Below are 22241 nucleotides of genomic sequence, written 5' to 3'. Positions count from 1 at the left end.
TGGTGTTGTTGCCTCACCCTATTCTGCCTGCTGCACTTGAGTTGCATCGGTCTCAGGAAGGAGGATTCAGATTGGCTTGTTCTCCCAGGGTCTCCTTGGTTGAAGGCACCAGGATGTGCTCCAGTAGATCCTCCTCCCTCCAGGTGCTCATGGGCCCTGGGTTGCTCGATGGGATGGAAAGGCAGGTGAAGTGAGCTCCAGAAGGCTCAATGTCATCTGCCAATCCTGGAGACCTGCCATGGTCTCCACCATGCAGTTGAACCATTCAGCCGTCGTCCTCAGGGACTGAGGCAAGCTTCAGATTATGATGAGGAGTGATTTGATTTGATTTGATTTATTGTCACATGTACCGAAGTACGCCGAGGGAATGTACACAATACGTACATAGTAGACAAAAGAATAATCAATAGAGAACATTGACAAATTGTACATCGACAAACAGTGATTGATTACAGTGTGGAAAAAGAGGCCAAACAAAGCAAATACATGAGCAAGAGCAGCATAGAGTGTCGTGAATAGTGTTCTTACAGGGAACAGATCAGTCCGAGGAGGAGTCGTTGAGGGGTCTTGTAGCTGCGGGGAAGAAGCTGTTCCTCTGTCTGGATGTGTCAGTCTTCAGACTTCTGTACTTTCTGCCTGATGGAAGGGTCTGGAAGAAGGCAATGTCTGGGTGGGAGGGGTCTCTGATAATGCTCTCTGCCTTCCTGAGGCAGTGGGAGGTGCATACAGAATCAATGTGGGGTTGGCAACCTTGTGTGATGCGTTGGGCTGAGTTCACCACAATCTGCAGTTTCTTGCGATCTTGGACTGAGCAGTTGCTATACCAGGCTGTGATGCAGCTGGATAGGATACTCTCTATCGCACATCTTTAGAAGTTTATGAGAGTCGATGCAGACATGCCAAATTTCTTTAGCTTCCGTGGGAGGTAGAGACATTGTTGGGCTTTCTTGACTGTTGCATCAACATGAGTGAATCAGGACAGACTGTTGGTGATGGTGACCACCATGAACTTAAAGCTATCGACTATATCCACTTCAGAGCCATTGATGCAGACGAGAGTGTGTGTTGTGCTATGCTTCCTGAAGTCGATGATCAGTTCCTTGGTCTTTCCAACATTTAGAGGGAAGTTGTTTCGGTACACCATGCAACCAAATGACTTATCTCCCTCCTGTAGTCTGATTCGTCGTTGTTTGAGATACCGTCCATCACAGTCGTATCATCCACAAACTTATAGATTGAGTTGGAATTAAATCTTGCCACACAATCATGTGTGTATAGGGAGTACAGTAGAGGACTAAGCACACATCCTTGCAGGGCTCCGGTGTTGAGGACTATTGTGGAGGAGATGCTTCTTAGACGTGGCATTTTTCATATGGAGGGAATAAAAAACGTTTTCAAAGTGCCTGAAAGTTGCGATGTGGATCGCACTGCCGGGCCCAACAGGAATCCCACTGATTTTCTCGTTGAATATGGCATTTTGCTATTTTTTCTGAAAATTCTGCCTAATGTTTTCTACCCCTGCCCAGTTTTTAGCCAGATTTTTGTTAATGCAAATAAGTACCTTCCTGTAAATAATTACAGCTAATTGCCTTCTTTTATTTACTGGGCTCAGCATTGAATTAAATGTTCTTTATCTCTTTTCTTTCTTGTCTTCAATATTATTTTTGTTTGTTTTTTGATAATCCAAGACCTTTACTTTATCTTGTCCTTTTTTTTCTTCTTATAGCTCGTTAATTTTATTTTAAACCTTCTTGTGGCACAATTCTTTTTTTGGAATGTTTATATAATTATTAAACCTTATATTTCTACCTTCTCCACTCATTCGCTGATGTGTTGTTTTCCTCCCACATTACTTTCCAGTTTAAATACTGTTCATACCACTGTTTATTCATCTTACAAGCTCCATTTCTGTTCAGATGTCACTTGTCCCTACAGAAGAGGACACAACATTTAAGTTATGAAGAGAGGTTGGATAGGCTTAGGTTGTTTTTGCTGGAGCAGAGAAGACTGAGAGGCGACCTCAACAAGGTGTACAAAATTATGAGGGGCATGGAACGGGTGAATAGGGAACAGCTGTTCCCCTTAGTTGAAGGGTCAGTTACGAGGGGCCACAAATTCAAGGTGAGGGGCAGGAGGTTAGGGGGACTTGAGGTAAAGCTTTTTTACCCAGAGGGTGGTGACGGTATGGATTGCACTGCCTGGGAAGGTGGTGGAGGTGGGTTGCCTCACATCCTTTAAAAAGTACCTGGATGAGCACTTGGCACATCATAGCATTCAAGGCCATGGGCCAAATGCTAGCAAATGGGATTAGGTAGGCAGGTCAAGTGGTTTCCAGGCTTCGATGCAGACTTGATGGGCCGAAGGGCCTCCTCTGCACTGTATTTTTCTGTGATTCCGATTCATTGTTCCCAGTACCCATGACTTCCTTAGAAAATCCCTTAGCTTTTCATGGAGATCCGAATTTTCTAATTCTTCTTTCAATTAGCACTTATGTTGAAGAATAGTCTGTAAATGATCACCCTTAGGTTACTTTCCAGCATGCTTTGTAATCTACTAAAGTCTGCCGTGCAGGTCTTAAGGGCTTTTTTTCTTATCATTGAATCCCAATCTCCATCCGATTTCACAGCCATTTTATCTCTTTCAAATATTCCTTGCCCCAACACCTAGGAGACAGCAACGCACCCAGGACTTTTAACTGCAAAGTATTGAGACTTGGATCACTACTGCATTCCTAAATGAATTGTTAACCCCCCATCTTTCAGCCATCTCATGTTTTTTTAGTGCCTGTAAAATCAATTTGATGGACTAGGCCAGGTCTCTCATCTCACATGCAGCACTGCAGAACAATACTGTAGTACTTTAAACTTGCAAGAGAGTATTTTACTCTGGAAATTCCTGTCACATCTGTCACTCATCGCCTATTGATAATCATGAACGCCCCCCCCCCCCCCCCACCCAAGCACCCTCCCTACGTTTTATTCCAGAAACCTGCCCCGCATTCCCCCCCCCCCCCCCCCCCCCCCCCACCACCACCAATGTGTCTCAACCTCAAGTATTTAATTAGTAAAATTCTATATCCCAACCCTGTGCAAATATCATAGAATGTAAATAATTTATGCTTCAGATTTATTTTAAAGAATAGACATACTGGGAACATTATTACAGCAGTTTCTCCTTGAGTATGAAAGTTGCACAACTGTCAGGCATGACAAATGTGGGGGTAATGATAGCTCTTCACCCAAGAGAAAGAATGCCTGCAACGATCTGTCAGTTATCAAGTTTCTTATTAATTATTTATTCTGTTGGCCGCTGGCAAAACCTTGAATGAGACATCAAATTTATTCTGGAGTACCACAGGCTAAATTTTATTCTCACCGTTTGTGTTAGCACTAATGCCAGTGCCAAAGGCATTTCTTTTTGTTTTGTAGCATTCAAAGCACTCTTTCTTCGTAATCAATACATTTTATTGCTACAATGTGAATGCACAAATTATAATTTGAATATATCCCGTGGAATGGCACATACTGTTAAAATCAGACCCTGTTGCACTTTATGTTAAATTTTTCTGGTGTAAAACCCGACTACTATTTCAGAACTATATTCCCAGTAGCACTGAGCTTAATTTCACCCATAGGCTCAAGCCATGATAATCTGCTGACACTGCATTAACAGGGTTTGTCTATCTTTTACTCTCTTTGTAGTTATGTTACACAACATGTTCAATAAAGGGAATAGGGATAACCCTGGGAATTACAGGCCAGTTAGTCTTACTTCGGTGGTAGGCAAAGTAATGGAAAGGGTACTGAGGGATAGGATTTCTGAGCATCTGGAAAGACACTGCTTGATTAAGGATAGTCAGCACGGATTTGTGAGGGGTAGGTCTTGCCTTACAAGTCTTACTGAATTCTTTGAGGAGGTGAGCAAGCATGTGGATGAAGGTTAAGCAGTGGATGTAGTGCACATGGATTTTAGTAAGGCATTTGATAAGGTTCCCCATGGTAGGCTTATGGCTTTTGCACAAAGTAAGGAGGCATGGGATAGTGGGATATTTGGCCAGTTGGATAACGAACTAGCTAACCAATAGAAGTCAGAGAGTGGTGGTGGATGGCAAATATTCAGCCTGGAGCCCAGTTACCAGTGGCGTACCGCAGGGATCAGTTCTGGGTCCTCTGCTGTTTGTGATTTTCATTAATGACTTGGATGAGGGAGTTGAAGGGTGGGTCAGTAAATTTGCAGACGATACGAAGAATGGTGGAGCTGTGGATAGTAAGGAGGGCTGTTGTCGGCTGCAAAGAGACATAGATAGGATGCAGAGCTGGGCTGAGAAGTGGCAGATGCAGTTTAACCCTGAAAAGTGTGAGGTTGTCCATTTTGGAAGGACAAATAAGAATGCGGAATTCAGGGTTAATGGTAGGGTTCTTGGCAATGTGGAGGAGCAGAGAGATCTTGGGGTCTATGTTCATAGATCTTTGAAAGTTGCCACTCAAGTGGATAGAGCTGTGAAGAAGGCCTATGGTGTGCTAGCGTTCATTAGCAGAGGGATTGAATTTAAGAGCCGTGAGGTGATGATGCAGCTGTACAAAACCTTGGTAAGGCCACATTTGGAGTACTGTGTGCAGTTCTGGTCGCCTCATTTTAGGAAGGATGTGCAAGCTTTGGAAAAGGTGCAAAGGGGATTTACCAGGATGTTGCCTAGAATGGAGAGTAGGTCTTACGAGGAAAGGTTGAGGGTGCTAGGCCTTTTCTCATTAGAACGGAGAAGGATGAGGGGCGACTTGATAGAGGTTTATAAGATGATCCGGGGAATAGATAGAGTAGACAGTCAGAGACGTTTTCCCCGGGTGGAACAAACCATTACAAGGGGACATAAATTTAAGGTGAATGGTGGATGAGATAGGGGGGATGTCAGAGGTAGGTTCTTTACCCAGAGGGTAGTGGGTACATGGAATGCACTGCCTGTGGAAGTAGTTGAGTAGGAAACATCAGGGACCTTCAAGCGGCTATTGGATAGGTGCATGGATTGCGGTAGAATGATGGACTGTAGGTTAATTTGTTCTTAAGGGAAGCACGGTGGCATTGTGGATAGCACAATTGCTTCACAGCTCCAGGATTCCAGGTTCGATTCTGGCTTGGGTCACTGTGCGGAGTCTGCATGTTCTCCACGTGTATGCGTGGGTTTCATCCGGGTGCTCCGGTTTCCTCCCACAGTCCAAAAATGTGCAGGCTAGGTGGATTGGCCATGATAAATTGCCCTTAGTCGCCAAAATTGCCCTTCATGTTGGTTGAGTGGGGTTACTGGGTTATGCGGATAGGGTGGAGGTGTTGACCTTGGGTAGGGTGCTCTTTCCAAGAGCCGGTGCAGACTCGATGGGCCGAATGGCCTCCTTCTGCACTGTAAATTCTATGATTAATCTAGGACAAAGGTTCGGCACAACATCGTGGGCCGAAGGGCCTGTTCTGTGCTGTATTTTTCTATGTTCTATGTTCTATGCTATGGGAGGAATTCTCCCATGGGTCCGTCGAGGGCTTCAGTGGCAGGCGGGGGTGAAGAATTCACCGAGAGTCCAAAAATCGGCTACGCCGGCATGAATATCCCACGGGATCGTACACGGGTTCCCACCATGGCAGGTTGCGAAACCCACTAAAGTCCAGTGTGAAACTGGTTGGCTTCCTGATAATTAGATGAAGTTGAAGATGTGACTGGAATCTTCCACCCACGCCCGATTCTCCACGACACCAAGAGGAAAACACATTTGTACAAAACACATCTGGAACAACGTGGGATGGAGATGTCAGGACTCACCTGAACTGCGCCTGGGACTGCCTCCAGAGTTCGGGTTGCAGCTCGCCATAAAACCTGGACCCAGAAACACCAGAGCAGTGGGTGGGGGGTGCACCTACAGGTGGACTTTCCAGATTCAGCGCGCTGGAGGGGTTCCATCCTGCAGCCTCAAAATGTTCCTGGTGGCCCATCTTCTTTCCCAAATGGTGGGTCAGTGATACGGCACCTTGATATCACGGCGCACTACATACCATCAGGCCTGTCTGCCATAGAATATGGTGCAAAACATGGGGTTGCATAATTAATTAGGTCAGGTTGGGAAGATTTGGCGTGTTTTCCCGCCAGCCTCCACAGCAGGACTTAGTCTCAGATCGAAGAATTCTGCTCTATACTACTTCAAAATAGGATGTTGAGAGCATTTTTTAAAAAAATTTGTTTATGGATTATTGCCTATCTCTAGTTTCTCTTGAGAAGGTGGTGGTGACCTGTCTTCTTGAGCCACTGCTCAAGAGTCCGTGAGGTGCAGGTATATCCACACTTCTGTTGGAGAGGGAGTTCCAAGATTTTGACCCAGCGACAGTGAAGGAATGGTGATATATTTCCAAGTCAGGATGGTGAGTTGCTTGGAGGCGAACTTTGGGGTGGTGGTGTTCCCAGGCATTTGCTGCTCCTGTCCTTCTAGATGGTAGTGGTCATGGGTTTGGAAGGTGCTGCCAAAGGAACCTTGGTGAGTTTGTGCAGTAGATGGTACACATGGTGGCCACTGTTTGTCTGTGGTTGAGCAACTTAATGTTTGTGGAAGGAGTAGCAATGAAGCGGACTGCTTTTTCCTGGATGGTGTCAAGCTTCTTGAGTGTTGTTGGAGCTGCACTCATCCCATGCAAGTGAAGCGTATTAAATTACACTCCTGCCTTGTAGATGATGGACAGGTTTTGGGGAATCAGGAGGTGAGTTAGTCACCGCAGGATTCCTAGCCTCTGACCTGTTCTTGTAGTCACAGAGTTTATATGGGTAGTCCAGTTCAGTTTCTGGTCAATATTAGCCCCCAGGATGTTGATTATGGGGGATTCAACTATGGTAATACCATTGAATGTCAATGGTTAGATCCTCTCTTATTGGAGATGGTCATTGCTTGAAACTTGTGCGGTGTGAATGTAATTTGCCACTTGTCAGCCCAAGCCTTGATATTCTCCAGGTCTTGCTGCACTTGGACAAGGACTGCTTCAGTATTTGAGAAGTTGCAAATGATACTGAACATCATGCAGTCATCTGCAAACATCTCCACTTTTGACCTTATGATAGAAGGGAGATCGTTGATGAAGCAGCTGAAGATGGTTGGGCCTCGGACACTAACCTGAGAAACCCCTGCAGTGATTTCCTAGAGCTGAGATGATTGACTTCCAATCACCACAACCATCTTCCTTGTGCCAGGTATGATTCTAACTAGCAGAGGGCTTTCCCCTTGATTGCTAATGACTCGTTTTGTTCGGACCTCGTGATGCCATACGCCGACATAATTTCCCGACCATTGGGTTTCTCTATTCCCACTGGCAATACACCCCGCCGATGGATTTCCTGGCGATGCTGGATGGCTTCAATGGGAAATCCCATTGACAAGCAGCGGGAGTAGAGAATCCCACCCCAAGCGAAAGGCACATCACCGAGAAACACATGGCTGGTGTAATGGGGAATCCAGTCCTCGGTCAAATTCTGCCTTGATGTCAAAGGCAGTCACTCTCACCTCACCTCTGGCATTTAGCTCTTTTGTCTATGTTTGAACCAAGGCTGTAATGAGGTCAGGAGTTGAGTGACCCTGCAGAACCCAAATTGAGCACCCGTGAGCAGGTCATTACTGAGTAAGTGCCACTTGATAGCGCTGCTGATGACTTCTTATTTCAGTTTACTGATGTTCAAGACTTAACTGATGAGGTGGTAATTGGCTGGGTTGGATTTGTCCTGTTTCTTATGTACAGAACATACCTGGACAATTTTCCAATATTGCCGGTTGGATTCAAGTGTTGTAGCTGTGCTGGAACAGCTTGGCTAGGGCACGCGGCAAGTTCTGGAGCACAAGTCGCCCGGACTATTGCTGGAATATTGTCAGGACCCATAGCCTTTGCAGTATCCAGTGCCTTAAGCCATTTCTTGATATCACCGGTAGTGAATCAAATTGCTTGAAGACTAACATCTGTGACGCTGTGATCCTCTGGAGGAGGCCACGATGAATCATCCACTTGGCACTTCTGGTTGAAAATTGTTGTGAATGCTTCAGCCTTATCATTTGCACGGATGTGTTGGGCTCCTCCATAATTGAGGATGGGGGTATTTGTGGAGCCTACTCCCTCCAGTGAGTTGTTTAATTGTCCACCACCATACATGGCTGGATGTGGAGGGACTGTAGAAGCTAGGTCTGATCAGTTGGCCGTGAGATTGCTTAGCTCTCTCTATTGCTTGCTGCTCATGCTGTTTGGCACACAAGTAGTCCTGTTTTATAGCTTCACCTGATTGACAACTCATTTTTAGATATGCCTGGTTTTGCTCCTGACATGCACTGTTGAACACTTCATTGAACCTGGCTTGGGGTAATGGTAGAGTGGGATATATGCTGGGTCATGAGATTGCATATTGTGGTTGAATACAATTATTCTGCTGTTGGTGGCCCATAGCACCTCAGTGCCCAGTTTTGAGCTACTAGATCTGTTCAAAGTCTATACCATTTAGCAGGATGGTAGTGCCACACAACACAATGAAAGGTATTGTCAATGTGAAGACAGGGCATCGTCTTCACAAGGACTGTGCATTGGTGACTCCTACGATACTGTTCAGGACAGATGCATCTGCGTCAGGCAATCTGGTTATGATGAGGTCAAGTTTTTCCCTCTTAATGGTTCTCTCATCACCTGCCGTGGTGCCAGTCTTGCAGTTATGTCCTTTGGGACTGGCCACCCTGGACTGTGGTGGTACTGCTAAGCTACTCTTGGTGTCGGAGATTGAAGTTCCCCCACCCGTGTTCTGCCAGTTCCACCCTCAGTGCTTCCCCCAAGTGGTATTTAACAAGGGGGCGTTGTTGGTCGTTCTGGGTGAGTGTGCTTAACACTCACTTGGCTCTGTTTCACGTTCTAAGCTCTGGAGTCGCCAGGTGCCGTAAAGACACCGCTACAGGTTTCAAGGTCAAGTTCAAAGCAATAAAGCTGTACACCAATTAGTAAGTCCAAAACAATTAGAGTTTATTATAACACAATTATAATAACACTCATGCACACGCTAAAGATTAAACTTACTTCTACCACTAAACAACTAATACTTAGCTAAGAAGGAACTGCGAGGTCAGGGAACAAGGCTCTGTTCTGGTCTGCAGACTTCGAATCGCTATCAGTTGGCAAGGGTGTCAGTAATGCCGGTTTCAGGTAGCGGTCGTTGTTTAGGCACTTATGTTTTGGTGGCTGCTGCTCAACGGCTGATGTAGAAGACAGGGGTCTGGAGGCTGGAGCCGGAGGCCGGAGACAGGAGACTGAACCATGTGTGGGACCTTTCTTTTATAGGTCCCAGGGGGTCCGCGCCCCTTTGGGCGGACTCCCTTACCTGCTAGGGATCGATTGGGCCTCTTCCCAATCGATATGTTTTGAACCCCCCAATCATAGGGCCGTTCCTTGGTTGCTGGGGCGGTTCTTAGGACTTATTGTCCTGGGCTTTTCTGGCGCCACTGGGTCTGGACTCCTATAGAATGTATTGATTAATACTTAATTTGTGTCCATTGTATCTGGGACTTGCCCGGTATCACCTCATTAATATGCTAACGACTTCTCTTTCACAGCGCTGCCTGGTCTCTGCAGCAGTCAGAAACCGGTTTCTGCAGTTGTCCCAATACATAATTGCTCTGCAAGCTGTTTGCTCTTTAACATGTCCGTTTTCCCTGCACTCTTTGCAGTCTTCCATTTTGTGTTTGTTAATGGCCATCTCAGGTGGCTACAGCGCACTTATTCATCGGCTGAGTGGGGATGATGCATGTCAATCAACAGGATGTTTTCATGGCCATATTTGATCTGGTGCCATCAGACTTCACGGGGTCCAGAGTCCATGTTGAGGACTCCCAGGAAACCCTCTGCTGACCATGCTGCCACTTCTGCTGTGCCTGCACTGCTGGTGGCACAGGACATACCCCGGAATGGTGATGTTGCCCCGATATTATCTGTGAAGGAATGATTCTGTGAGTATGACTCTGTCATGCTGTTTCTTGACTAGTCAATGAGACAGCTCTCCCAGCTTTGGCACAAGGCCCCCAGATGCTAGTATGGAGGACTTTACAGGGTCGACAGGGTTGGGTTTGCCGTTGTCATTTCTGGTGCCTGGTTTAATGCCGGGTGATCCGTCTGGTTTCATTCCTTTCTGTTCCATTTGAAGTGGCTGATTACAACTGAGTGACTTGTTCAGCAATTTCAAAAGACATTTAAGAGTCAATCATATTCTGTAATCAGACCAGACCAGGTAAAGTGAGCAGGTTTCCTTCCCTACAGGACACTCATGAATCAGATTTTTTTTACGACAATCTACATGGTTTCATGGTCATAGTTAGATTTATTGAGTTTTTAAATTCCACCATCTGCTGTGGTGGGATTCGAACCCGGGTCCCCATAGCATCAATAACATTCAATGAATTACTGGTCAAGCGACAATGCCTCCCAGGTTGCTGCATATCATTGCTGTTGTGGTATGGAAATGCTAATGTGCTGCATAACAATGGTATATAATTGTGTGTTGATTGGTTTTAATTTTTAAATATATTAGGAACAGAAATATTTCAAAGAACTAGCTCAGGCATGATGGATTGAGAAGCTGCCATCTAGCTGTATGACTCTATACTCAGTGGCAAACGGGTGTGTTGATGAGCAGTATTGCTTCAGGCAGGAATATGGCAATGCATATTCATGTGTGGATCTCATTCAGGCTATCCATACCACAGTCCAAGATGCAAGGATGCACGTGGCTCCTCAGCAGGATTCTTGTACTGTACAAGCCCCCATTACTGTGCACTCTCAGCTGGTTGCATTTCTGATTAGTACCAGCTGCCAACCACCTCCCTTTTTCCAATAACCACCATTATTCTATCTTTCAGTGTTCAGTGATTCACCCTGTGCTTTCGCTCAGCACCACAGAGTGTGCATCTGTGCTGATGCCTACTTCGTTTGCGGGTCATTATGTTTGGCTGTCCTGTGAATGATATTTTTATCAGGATTTGCTGTTGCGGCTGCTTTTTCATCCACGAGAACAGCATATGTTGCTCAATGAGAGAATAAGAGCGTTTATCTATTTGAATGTTTCATTGTGCATTACTATTATTTAGTATTCTCCTTCGGTCTCTGAGGATTCTATGATATCCCTCCCAAATTAGTTTGCAATAACTAGCTCAGAATAAGTGAGATGCTTTCTATGTGGATCCAACATTAGTTGCATTTGCCACCTCCAGTTATATGCAGGTATATCTTAAATATAAGAGGAGTTGAGATTCAACTGAGGTGATTGACATATGGAAATTCTTTCAGGCCGTACTTTTCGTCATTGTTACATGTATGTTTCAATTTGCATAATGCTGCAATTTTTAGTGATACATTACTGTTTTTTATTTTAGTCCTACAGATTTTTTTGATTGCACTCATTTTCGTAATTGACGTTATTTTTGTTGTATTCCTCAATGGTTTGTTCAGTTACTTTATAGCAATATCTGTGCTTTAGTTTTATGGGCTTTTTGGCAGAAAATAATACAATTTTATCGCACAAAAGAAATCCCTCTTTCCCATCAAAGCTATGCCAGTTTTCTGAAAGAACTGCCCCATTAGAGTCTTGCCCCAACCTCTTGCAGTACTTTATTAAATGTATCCTGTTAAAATATTTGTCCCTTTTTTAAGAATTGTGTGGATATTCCTTCCTGTTTCTGATATGCCAACTTTTTTTTAATATAAATTTAGAGTACCCAGTTCATTTCTTTTTCCAATTAAGGGGCAACTTAGTGTGACCAATCCACCTAGCCTGCACATCTTTGGGTTGTGGGGGTTAAACCCACGCAAACACAGGGAGAATGTGCAAACTCCACATGGACAATGACTCAGAGCCAAGATTGAACCTGGGACCTCGGCGCCGTGAGGCAACAGGGCTAACCCACTGCACCACCGTGCTGCCCTTGATATGCCAACTTAACAGCATTCAATGTAAAATAAATCTTCAAAACTCTCCATTTGCTCATTTAGTTGTGATCTTAAATTTCTGCCTCGAACTACTGACTTACTAACCAAAGGAAATAGTTACGTCCAATTTAATTTTTTTAAATCTCATATATTTTGGACCCGTACCAGATCACCTCGTCAACCTACTTGTTGTACAAAAGAGTTCCTGGGTCCGACTGACAGGTTCAATGGTGGGTGGGGGGTGGGGGGCCTTGCTTGCAACATGGACATCCAAGGAGAAGATGATGCTGGAGGCCTGCAGTTCCCAGACCCTGGAGAAACACATCATGCTTCGAATGGTGTGCGAATCCTCATGCCAAAGGTGACATGGGATATCGCCACACTGCAGCTTCAGTTTTGCTGGTGTCTGACTGGTTCGAAAATTCAGGTCTGGATTCTCGGTTTCTGAAACTAAGTGTTGATGTGACGCAGAATTCTTGAACTTTCACGACAGCAAAACTGGACTCTTGACCGATTCAGTGACTGTGGAGTGGCTGGCACCGGAACCACGTGGAACACATTTGATTCCAATGAAAAATAGGGCGGGATTCGCCGGGTCAGAGATTGACACTCAGGAGGCTGACAAGCTGCAACCACACATGCACATTCCACTCCCTACACACACTTATCAGCCAACAAGGTGGCACTGGTTGTGCTGGAGCACATCCATACAGCTGATGGGTCAGCTGGGGCCCGAGGGCACCTCAGGGGGTGGCCTGGGGGGGGGGACCTATATAACCCATGGCTCTATGTTCACATGGGCTGTTAGCAACGTGCACAGCTGCATGGCGACCTTGCAGGCTGCGGCAATGGTGTTCCGTTCCACCCCGGCTCCACAGCCCACCTCCCCGCCGGCCCTGACAGAAGCCAGTGGCACAACTGTCAGAATGCTATGATGATGTTGGACACTTTCTGTGCCCCCTCTCCTTCCCTCAGCAGCCACAATGCCGGTTTCACGATTTTTAAAGCACTAGTGAACTGCACTGTTGGGAACACAGCCCATTGGAGGAGGATCGCAGGGGCCCCGGAGGTGGATCGCAGAGGCCCATTAATGATATGCAAACAATGTTTACTGTACATCCGCTCCAGACCGCATTGATTCCGCTGTCGAGATGACAGAATCTATTCTCCACACAATCGTGTTTCTCGATTTCGCCGTCAGCCCAACGGAGAACCTCGCCCCCAGTGTCTTTGCCGTGAGCTCGGAAGGATGTGGCAAAGGGGAGGCAGGGAGGAAAGTTATGTGTGATTGGGTGAGAAAGTCCTTAGGGAGGCAGAGGGAGGGGGGGGTGGGGGGGGGGGCTGAGGTTGAGAGCCCCCCCCCTGGGAGGGACAGATTAAGATGTCGGTGGGGATGAATCTGGAAGGGGCAGATGAAGGTGTGGGGTGAGTGTATCTGGGAGGCGGGGAAGGTATTTGGAGGGGTGAATGTGCCTGGGGAGGTACGTGTTACGGGGGGAAGGTGGAGTATTTGAGGGAGTTTGAAGGGGGGTCAAGGAATCAGAGGAGAGCTAGGAACCGAGGAAGCATGGGAGCCTGGGGGGGGAGAAGGATCCTGGAGGGAAAGAAGGTTCCTTCGGCGGAGGGGGAGGGGGTGTGGCGGGAGGGATCCTTTGAGGAGGGGGAAAGGTAAGGAGCCTGGTGGGGAGGGTGTGGTGAGTAAGGAGCCTGGCTGAGAGAACAGAGCCTAGGGGCCACATTCAGGGTGCCAGACCTGCCAGAACACCAGACAAGGGCGGGGGCAGATGTCTTAGCCTACGCCTTGCTGGTGGCGAGGAGGTGGATCCTATTGGGTTGGAGGTCAGTTGCTCCCCCCGTGCATCAGTATGGCTGGGAAGCCTTTTGGCATTTCTAAGCCTAGAGAAGGTTAAATTTAGCTTGAGGGGTAATGAGGAAGGGTTTCACAAGAGATGGCACCTGTTCATATCTCACTTTAAGGAATTAGTCTCAGTCAGCAGCTTAAAAAGGATAGCTAGTTAGCTGATCATTTTTTTTCGGGTTGAGGGAGGAATTGTTAAATGTTCGTTAAATATGTGTAATGTAAATTATGTTTAAAAACATTCTGAAAAAGCTAATTAAAATATTTTTTTTTTATGAATCCTACCTTCACCTCCTTCATTTAACAATTCATTATCCAGCACCCAGGTGCACAGCACACAGTGGCAAGACTGAGGAGCTGAACAAATTTGTTTCCGTCTCCTCTCATTATTCCTTCCAAAATATATATGCAGAAAAGTTAATCCGAGATTGATCTGGTCAAACTACTTATCTATCTAACCTCTCGAGAAACATAAAGAATAAATATTTCAAGCAATTTGTAACTGGCTATTGAATTTATTTCATGAACAAAGTCATGTTCTCAGGAATTTTATATTTTAATACTGCATGTTTGAGCGATTTCCCTTGTGTATCGTCACTTGCAGAAAAAAATGGACATTTCTCTCATTTTGCTGAAACAGAGAAAACAATGGCTCAATTGCACATTCATATAATTTTTGCATTCCTCAAAGCCATAGATTTAATCAGTTGTTTGACATATCCATCATGCACTTGTAAGAACATGTATGTTAACTGTAGCTGGGAAGCATTTAATTTAATTGATATACAGATGGAATATTCTGCCATACAAAATCAGCACGGATGTGTATTATCTCAGCAACTATAAATTATTTATCCATACATAGAGCATATAATTTTGCAAGGAGAAAAAAATGTTGGATGTTGATCATTAAAAGCTTTTGAGCCTCAGGGTTTTGTTCCCTTTATATTTTTCTTTAGTGTGCTTCTCATTTATCTACTTAGTCTCTTAAGGGCCAGAATTTCTGTTCTGCCCACGCCTGGAGTTAAGAAACAGGTGGAGGTTATCCAAGTTTCGCGATGGCCTTAATGGCCCAAGCACATCCCTAGTTGAATAATCAGGTTATTTATATAGGTTAGGCATTCAGCAGCATGGAACTATCTCCTGACATATCGACTTCTATCTAGAAACAGAGGCCTTCAGCATCTGGAATGAGAAGTTTTGAGTGCTGCACAGAGCCATTAATTTTGAGGGTTAACCAGAACGAAAGGATTGTTGGAGTTAAGAGGTGTTGCTGCTCCTTCCTGCTCCATATTTGCTTCCTATTTGTATGCATCCAGTCTTCGGATGGTTTCAATCCGGTGATTGGATATCATCGCTGTTTTGATGTTCTGTTGGCCTTCTTTCTGAAAAACAATGGTATAGAAATTCAATGAGGCTGCACTCGTTTCAAAGGTACAAAAATATGCATTATGTCCAACAACATGCACGTTCTGATCAGGAAGTGCATCTCCTGTCACATTGTTATTGGCATCAGTTGACCCAGCATCAGTGCCTGTTGCTTGTTTGATGCCCTGTTTACCAAATTGTTTTGCTGTGAATGTAAGCTGCGCTGGGTTGGCTACATTAAGGAGGATCAGGTTTGCATGTGGCCTCAGAGTCCTTCAAAGGACCATTGTAGGAGTAAATAGAATATTTTAATTTTCACCCCACTCCGAGGCACCACTGCCCTGGGTGGGCGGGAAATAAAATCAGGGCCATTAAAGTCTCAAGCTATGCTTCAGAGATGTGAGCACTATAAATTAAAATATCAGATTATTACTTAGAACCGCTTTTTAAAAAGTATTAATAACTTTTCATCTGGTGCCATTTATAATTGTAATTACTCTCAGATTTAAAAATGTAAAAATAAGGGGATGATGACACATATTTTCTCTGAGGGTCATGAGTCTTTAGAACTCTCTTCTCCAGAGAGAGGGGCGGAAACAGGATCATTGCATATTTTTAAGACATAAGTAGATAGATTCTTGACCAGCAAATGAGTCAAAGGTTATCAGGCAGGAATGGGAATAAATCACGATCAGATCAGTCATGATCTTATTGAATGGCAGGGCTGGCTCAAGGAACCAAATGGCTTACTTCTCCTCCTGACTTGATTGTTCTTACGCATTTTAATATATACCAATTTGAATTACTCTTTTCTTTCTAGGAACAGGCGGAGAAGTTCCCATTAACACTTTGGCAGTTCGCTTGTTGATGGGGTTTTGGTGGCTTTTTGTGTTTATAATCATCTCAACATACACTGCAAACCTAACTGCTATCTTGACCAACAATCGAATTGAAAACCCTATTCGGTAAAACATTGCTTTTTTCTTATAGAAGCGTATAAATAAGTTTGAGCTACTGTTTTTCATTAAGTACAGATGAATGATGAATCTTTAATTCAAATATTTTTATAAAAGGGCATACTGCACCTTGAAGGACATTTTGAACATTATCTACTATATGAGCTGCCCCACGCCTGTTAAGTAATGGGTTAAGCGACATTCCAATTAGTTGTCTCATTTATGTTAAGTATCCAATGATTGACACTGATATGTAAAGAGGCTTCAGATGGCCTTTGTGTCAGGTAATGTGAAGATAGAGTTTTGTGCAGAGTCTGTTAAAATGAAATTAAGGTGTTTGTAAAAAGGAGCAGTACTTTTGACTCTTTATACAACAGCAGCTAAATGTTTAACAAATGGTAGCAGAGGATGATTGGTGTGCAATGTGAAGGGTTGAAAGATTCAACTTTCCAGACCAAACCAAGGAGTGAGTGAGAAGAAAAAAAAAAGAAGATATATGGCTGAACCGAGGATAAAGATGGCCGAATATTACTATCCCCCCCCCCCCCCCTTGCTTTCTGAAAGGGGATTGTACGACCAATGGAGAAGTGCAGTAGTTATGTGGACTAAGGTAACTGCCTTGGGAAAGAGAAAACAAGGTATGGCTTTGGCTCTTTCTCTACCTTCTGACAGTTAAATCTGATGCAAAGTGTTTCCTGAGCTGGAATTGGAAGAGTTAGACTCAGAAGAAGGTCTGGAGACTCTATTATGTTATAGGGATAAGATTTATAAAAAGGATGACTTGTTAAGTGCATATGAAGCATGGTCGGATTTTGATAGGTTCCGGAAAATAGAGGAATTCTCCATGGAAGACTATATAATGGATTTTGGCAGGCTATATAAAATGCTGCAGAAACACAACCTGGAATTTCCACAGTCTGTGTTGGCCTTTAAATTACTTGACTGTGCTAGAGTGAGCAACATGGATAGGCTCCTGGTTTTGACAAGAGTACAGTTTGCAGATAAGGATACCTTATTCGATCAGATGACAGAAGCTTTCAAAATGTTTCTGGGGAAACATTCGATTCCGATGGCTCTGATGACCCAAATAGATCAGTCTGCAATAAAGCAGAATATGAAAGATACACTACAAACAGGATGGAAAAATCGCACGGCTACAAACAGGTTCCAAGACTATAGAAGGAGATTGGGACCCGGAAATTATGAAGACAGAAACCCAGTTAGAACCTACAATACGAAGATGAACCCCAGAAATGCTCGGGGTATGATAAATCGATGTTTTCGATGTGACTCTCAATACCATTATGTTTTCAACTGTCCAACACATTACAATAGTGTGTTTGAATCAACACATGACACAGAATGGTCAGAAGAGGAAAAATATTGTCACCAGAAAGAAGGCATTGTCCTATTAACAAGCAGTTTTACGCTGGTAATGAGGGTGTTGGTTGCAGAATCCTTCAATTGTTCTGTATTGGACAGTGGCTGCACATCTACTGTGTGTGGAATTGACTTGTTAAAATGTTACCTGGACTCCTTAAATGCTGAAAATTATAACAAGGTTAAGAAATTTGAAAGTTCCAATTGAACTTTAGCTGATAAAAAGCTTGAATTAAAACTGTATAGGCAATTGTGCGCATCCGTCTCCTTGGATGCTGAAAAAGTATCCCTACCTTTGGCCAGAGATTTTAATGACATTGTGGCCATGGACCTTAAGATCTGGGATAAAGCCAATAATATATTTATTTTGCATTTTGTAGATTTAGCGACCAGATTTAGTCAATCAACGATTGTACAAAGTAAAGAAAAGAGAGTAATTCTGGATCAAATTGTGAAAAAATGGATAGGGACAGGACTAGGTCCACCGGCAAAATTCCTTACGGACAATGGGGGAGAATTTGCTCATGATGAGTTTAGGGATATGTGTGAAAATGTGACTATCACAGTTATGAATACGGCTGCATAAAGCCCATTTAGTAATGGTGTGTGTGAAAGAAACCATGTGGTAATAGATGGCAAGCTCCGGACAATTTTGGCAGATAGACAAAACTGCAAGCTAAATTAAGCTTCAGCATGGGCGGTTCATGCAAATAATTCATTGCAGATGGTTGGGGGCTTTAGTCCTTATCAATTAGCGTTTGGTAGAAATCCTAAAATTCCATCCATTTTAGATGACCAGCCTCCAGCTTGGGAAGGGACTACAATTAGCTCTGCCTTTGCTGAGCATTTAAATGCATTACATAGCAGTAGAAAAGCTTTTTTGGAAGCAGAAGTCTTTTGCAGAGCTTTAAGAGATAATGTACAGCCATCAAATACCGTTTTTCAGCAAGAAGACATAGTATACTATAAGAGAGACACTATTAATGATTGGAAAGGCCCAGGGAAGATCATAGGAATAGATGGCAAAACAATTATTTTGCAACATGGCAATCAAACTGTTAGGGTACATTCATCAAGGATAATGGGTACAGATTACAAATTTTCAAATTTAGACAGAGCAGACAGACATGACGAGGAACCAGAGTCATCTGGTACTCACGTGTTACAGAACTATGAGGACCACTTAACTGATATAGACAGGGTTTCTGTAGAGGAACACAACACTTCTGATGAATTAGAACAGGCCATTTTTCTGAAAGGACAACTGCCAAAAATTAGTACAAAAGTGATATACTTGCCTGAAGGGTCTCGTCAGTGGAAGGATGCAACTGTTATTAGTAGAGCAGGAAAGGTCACTGCAAAGTATAAACATTGGTACAGCATTCAGGGGAAGGAGTCAGACAATGGATTGGGAACACAATGTTCAAAAATGGAGGGCACAGAAACACAGTACCAGTTCAGATTGTACGTTGGATAGCGAACAGGTCAGCAGGAAAAGGTTGAGAACTATTGAAAGGACATCCCACAGCAGAAGGGAAAGATCAAGGAGTAGCAGTACAGAACGAGATACCAGGCGGGAGAGGGGACGTAGTTTATCAAGATGTCAGAAAATGAGTTAGACTACGAATACTAATAGGAGTAGAACCCCACTTGCATGTGAGATTTTGGTGGCTTCCAATAAATTAGATGAAAAAGTTATCAAAGATGCCAAACAGCAAGAACTGCATAGTTGGAGTGAATTTGGGGTATACATGGAAGTACCGAATTGGGGACAAAGAGCTCTATCCCACAGATGGATTTGCACGGAAAAGGTTCTTCCGGATGGAACTTATAAGGCAAAGGCCAGGCTGGTGGCAAGGGGATTTGAAGAAAACTTAGAAGATCAGGATTTAAGGATAAATTTACCTATGGCAGGAAAGGTTATTTTCAAGATCTTCTTGGCTCTATCAGCCGCAAAGGCATGGGAATGCAAATCTATAGATATAAAAGCTGCCTTTTTGCAGGGGCATCAGCTCCAGAGAGACATTTTTCTCCATCCTTCTAAAGAGGTAGCTAACACAGAAGGGTACTATGGAAGTTGAACAAATGTGTAATGAAAAATGAAAATCGCTTATTGTCACGAGTAGGCTTCAATAAAGTTACGGTGAAAAGCCCCTAGTCGCCACATTCCGGCGCCTGTCCGGGGAGGCTGGTACGGGAATCGAACCGTGCTGCTGGCCTGCTTTAAAAGCCAGCGATTTAGCTGAGTGAGCTAAGCCAGCCCATAGATGCGTCTAGAGTCTGGTATTTTTGGGTAAGGTCAGTTTTGTTAAAGTTAGGCTGTTGCCAGTTGAAAACAGATCCGGCAATGTTCTACTGGCACAATAAAGGAAATCTTTCTGGTATCTTTATGATGCATGTTGATGATTTTTTGTGGGGTGGGACTAGTGATTTCGAAGCTATTGTAATCTCTGGTTTGGGGAAAGAATTCAGAGTTGGAAGTCAGACTTCCGATGCTTTTAAATATATTGGACTGGAAATCAGACAGACTATGTCAGGGACAGCTTTACATCAGCAATCTTATTTGGAAAGCATCAGCCCAATAGCAATTATTCGATGCAATGGTTTCAAAGATGGAAAAAGAGCAACTGCGAAGTTTAATTGGGCAACTGAATTGGTTAGGTAGACAGACTAGACCGTAGATGAGCTTTGATGTCTTACAGTTGAGTACAAAAATGAATGATCCCAAAGTGGAAGACATAATAAAAGCAAATAAAGCATTGGTCAAAGTAAAAATGCAGGAGTGTGTTTTGAGGTTCCCGGTTTTAGGTGATCTTCGGCACTTGAAATTCATAGTTTATAGTGATGCATCTGATGCAAATTTATGTGATTGGGTTTCAAGCGCAGGAGGTTTTATAATTTTCCTTTTGGGGAACAATGGTAAATGTTGCCCTCTTGTGTGGGAAACAAAGAAAATTTGGAGAATGGTCAAAAGGACTTTGGCTGCTGAGACGCTAAGCCTTGGAGAGGCGGTGGGTATGGCCTTTTATATATCTCAGATATTGACAGAAACTTCGTGATTAGGGGATTTGGGTAATATACCTATTGAATGTCACATTGACAATAAATCCCTGTGCGAAAATGTGCACTCTACAAAAAGTGTCAATGAAAAAAGGTTAAGGATAGATATCGCAAGTTTGAAGCAAAATGTTGGACAGAGGGGAGATAGCACAAATTAAATGGGTCGACAGTAGCTATCAATTGTCAGCCTGTTTTACAAAAAGAGGGGCTAGTTTTGGATGTTGTTAATGAAGGGCGCCTGTTTCTGTGACTGTTGAAAAAAGAGAAGGGGGAAACTGCGTGTGTGTTTTTGAGTTTCTTGTAATTTTGTTTCCACCTAAATTAATTTTTTTCTCCAAGGAAGGGGAGACTGTTAAGTAATGGGTTAAGAGACATTCCAATTAGTTGTCTCATTTATGTTAAGTATCCAATAATTGACATTGATATGTAAAGAGGCTTCAGGTGGCCTTTGTGTCAGGTGATGTGAAGATAGAGTTTTGTGCAGAGTCTGTGAAGTGAAATAAAGGTGTTTGTAAAATGGAGCAGTACCTTTGACTCTTTATACAACAGCAGTGAAACGGCTAACAAGCCTGTTACCCCCCAAATGGCTTTGGTTAAAATTACCTTCTGGGTTTTGGAAGGTATGGTCTGTGTAGCATCATTCTTCTAATATACTCCCATAGAGTAAACATTACTTTTGTCAATGTTGTTAAATTAATAGACCATATTCTTTCCTGCATTACCTAAATTGAAGTGTTGAGCCATTTATTGTGCATGTATTAAAATGGCAGAAAGCCAACTACCCACTTAAGGTAGGGTTAATGTCAGAAAGAGACATCTTTATCTACTTAATCTGATTCCTATAATTTCACAGGATAGATAGCCACACAGTCAGCACAACTGGACCTGCAGTTTGTTCAAAGGTTTTCCCTTGCACATCATAATCAGTTTTTTTTCAAGTACAATTCTATTTTCCGGATAGATTCCTCCAGATACCCTTAAAATACCACAGACCAAATTTCTTCCTACTTTTATTATTATTATTTGATGTTACCTACCATGTTGACAATGGCATTACAAGTTCCAGGATTATGTATCTTCCCCATTAAAGGTAACACTGAGCCATCACATAGCGCCGACGTCTCTTGTCTCTATTTTTCCAGCATGTAACTCATTCATAGAATCATAGAATTTACAATACAGAAGGAGGCCATTCAGCCCATCGAGTCTGCATCAGCCCTTGGAAGGAGCATCCCACTTAAGTCTCACACCTCCACCCTATCCCCGACACCCAACCTAGCCTTTATGGGCACTAAGGGTAATTTAGAATGGCCAATCCACCTAACTTGCAGACTCCACACAGACAGTGACCCAAGCCGGGAATCGAACCTGGGACTCTGGAGCTGTGAAGCAACTGTGCTAACCATTATGCTACCGTGCTGCCCTTCACTTGTCATATGTCTTTAAAGATCTTGGACGAGCTGAACGGTAGTTAATATCAGAAGAAAATTTGATAAAAGCTGGAAATCTGAAATAAAAATAGAAAATACTGGAAATCCTTAGCAGTCCTAACAGAAAAGTCACCAGCTTGAAACATCAACTTTGTTTCCCCTCCACAAATGCCGCCAGACCTGTGGACTTTAGTTAACTTGCCCTATCTTAATTGGCTCTATCTTATC

General features: G+C 43.6%; 1 protein-coding gene across 1 annotated transcript in view; it reads left to right on the top strand.

Moving 5' to 3' along the window:
* The window catches only part of LOC119965205 (glutamate receptor ionotropic, delta-2-like), a 591162-nt gene that overhangs the window by 476481 nt on the left and 92440 nt on the right, over positions 1-22241 (top strand). The window contains exon 12 of the mRNA XM_038795644.1: positions 16008-16152. Within this exon, the coding sequence (XP_038651572.1) occupies positions 16008-16152 (145 nt within the window). The remainder of the gene's footprint in view (positions 1-16007; positions 16153-22241) is intronic.

Source organism: Scyliorhinus canicula, chromosome 4 (assembly GCF_902713615.1).
Source record: "Scyliorhinus canicula chromosome 4, sScyCan1.1, whole genome shotgun sequence".
Lineage (NCBI taxonomy): Eukaryota > Metazoa > Chordata > Chondrichthyes > Carcharhiniformes > Scyliorhinidae > Scyliorhinus > Scyliorhinus canicula.
Note: the sequence above shows the minus strand (reverse complement) of the source record. Positions and strands in the feature narration are given on the sequence as shown.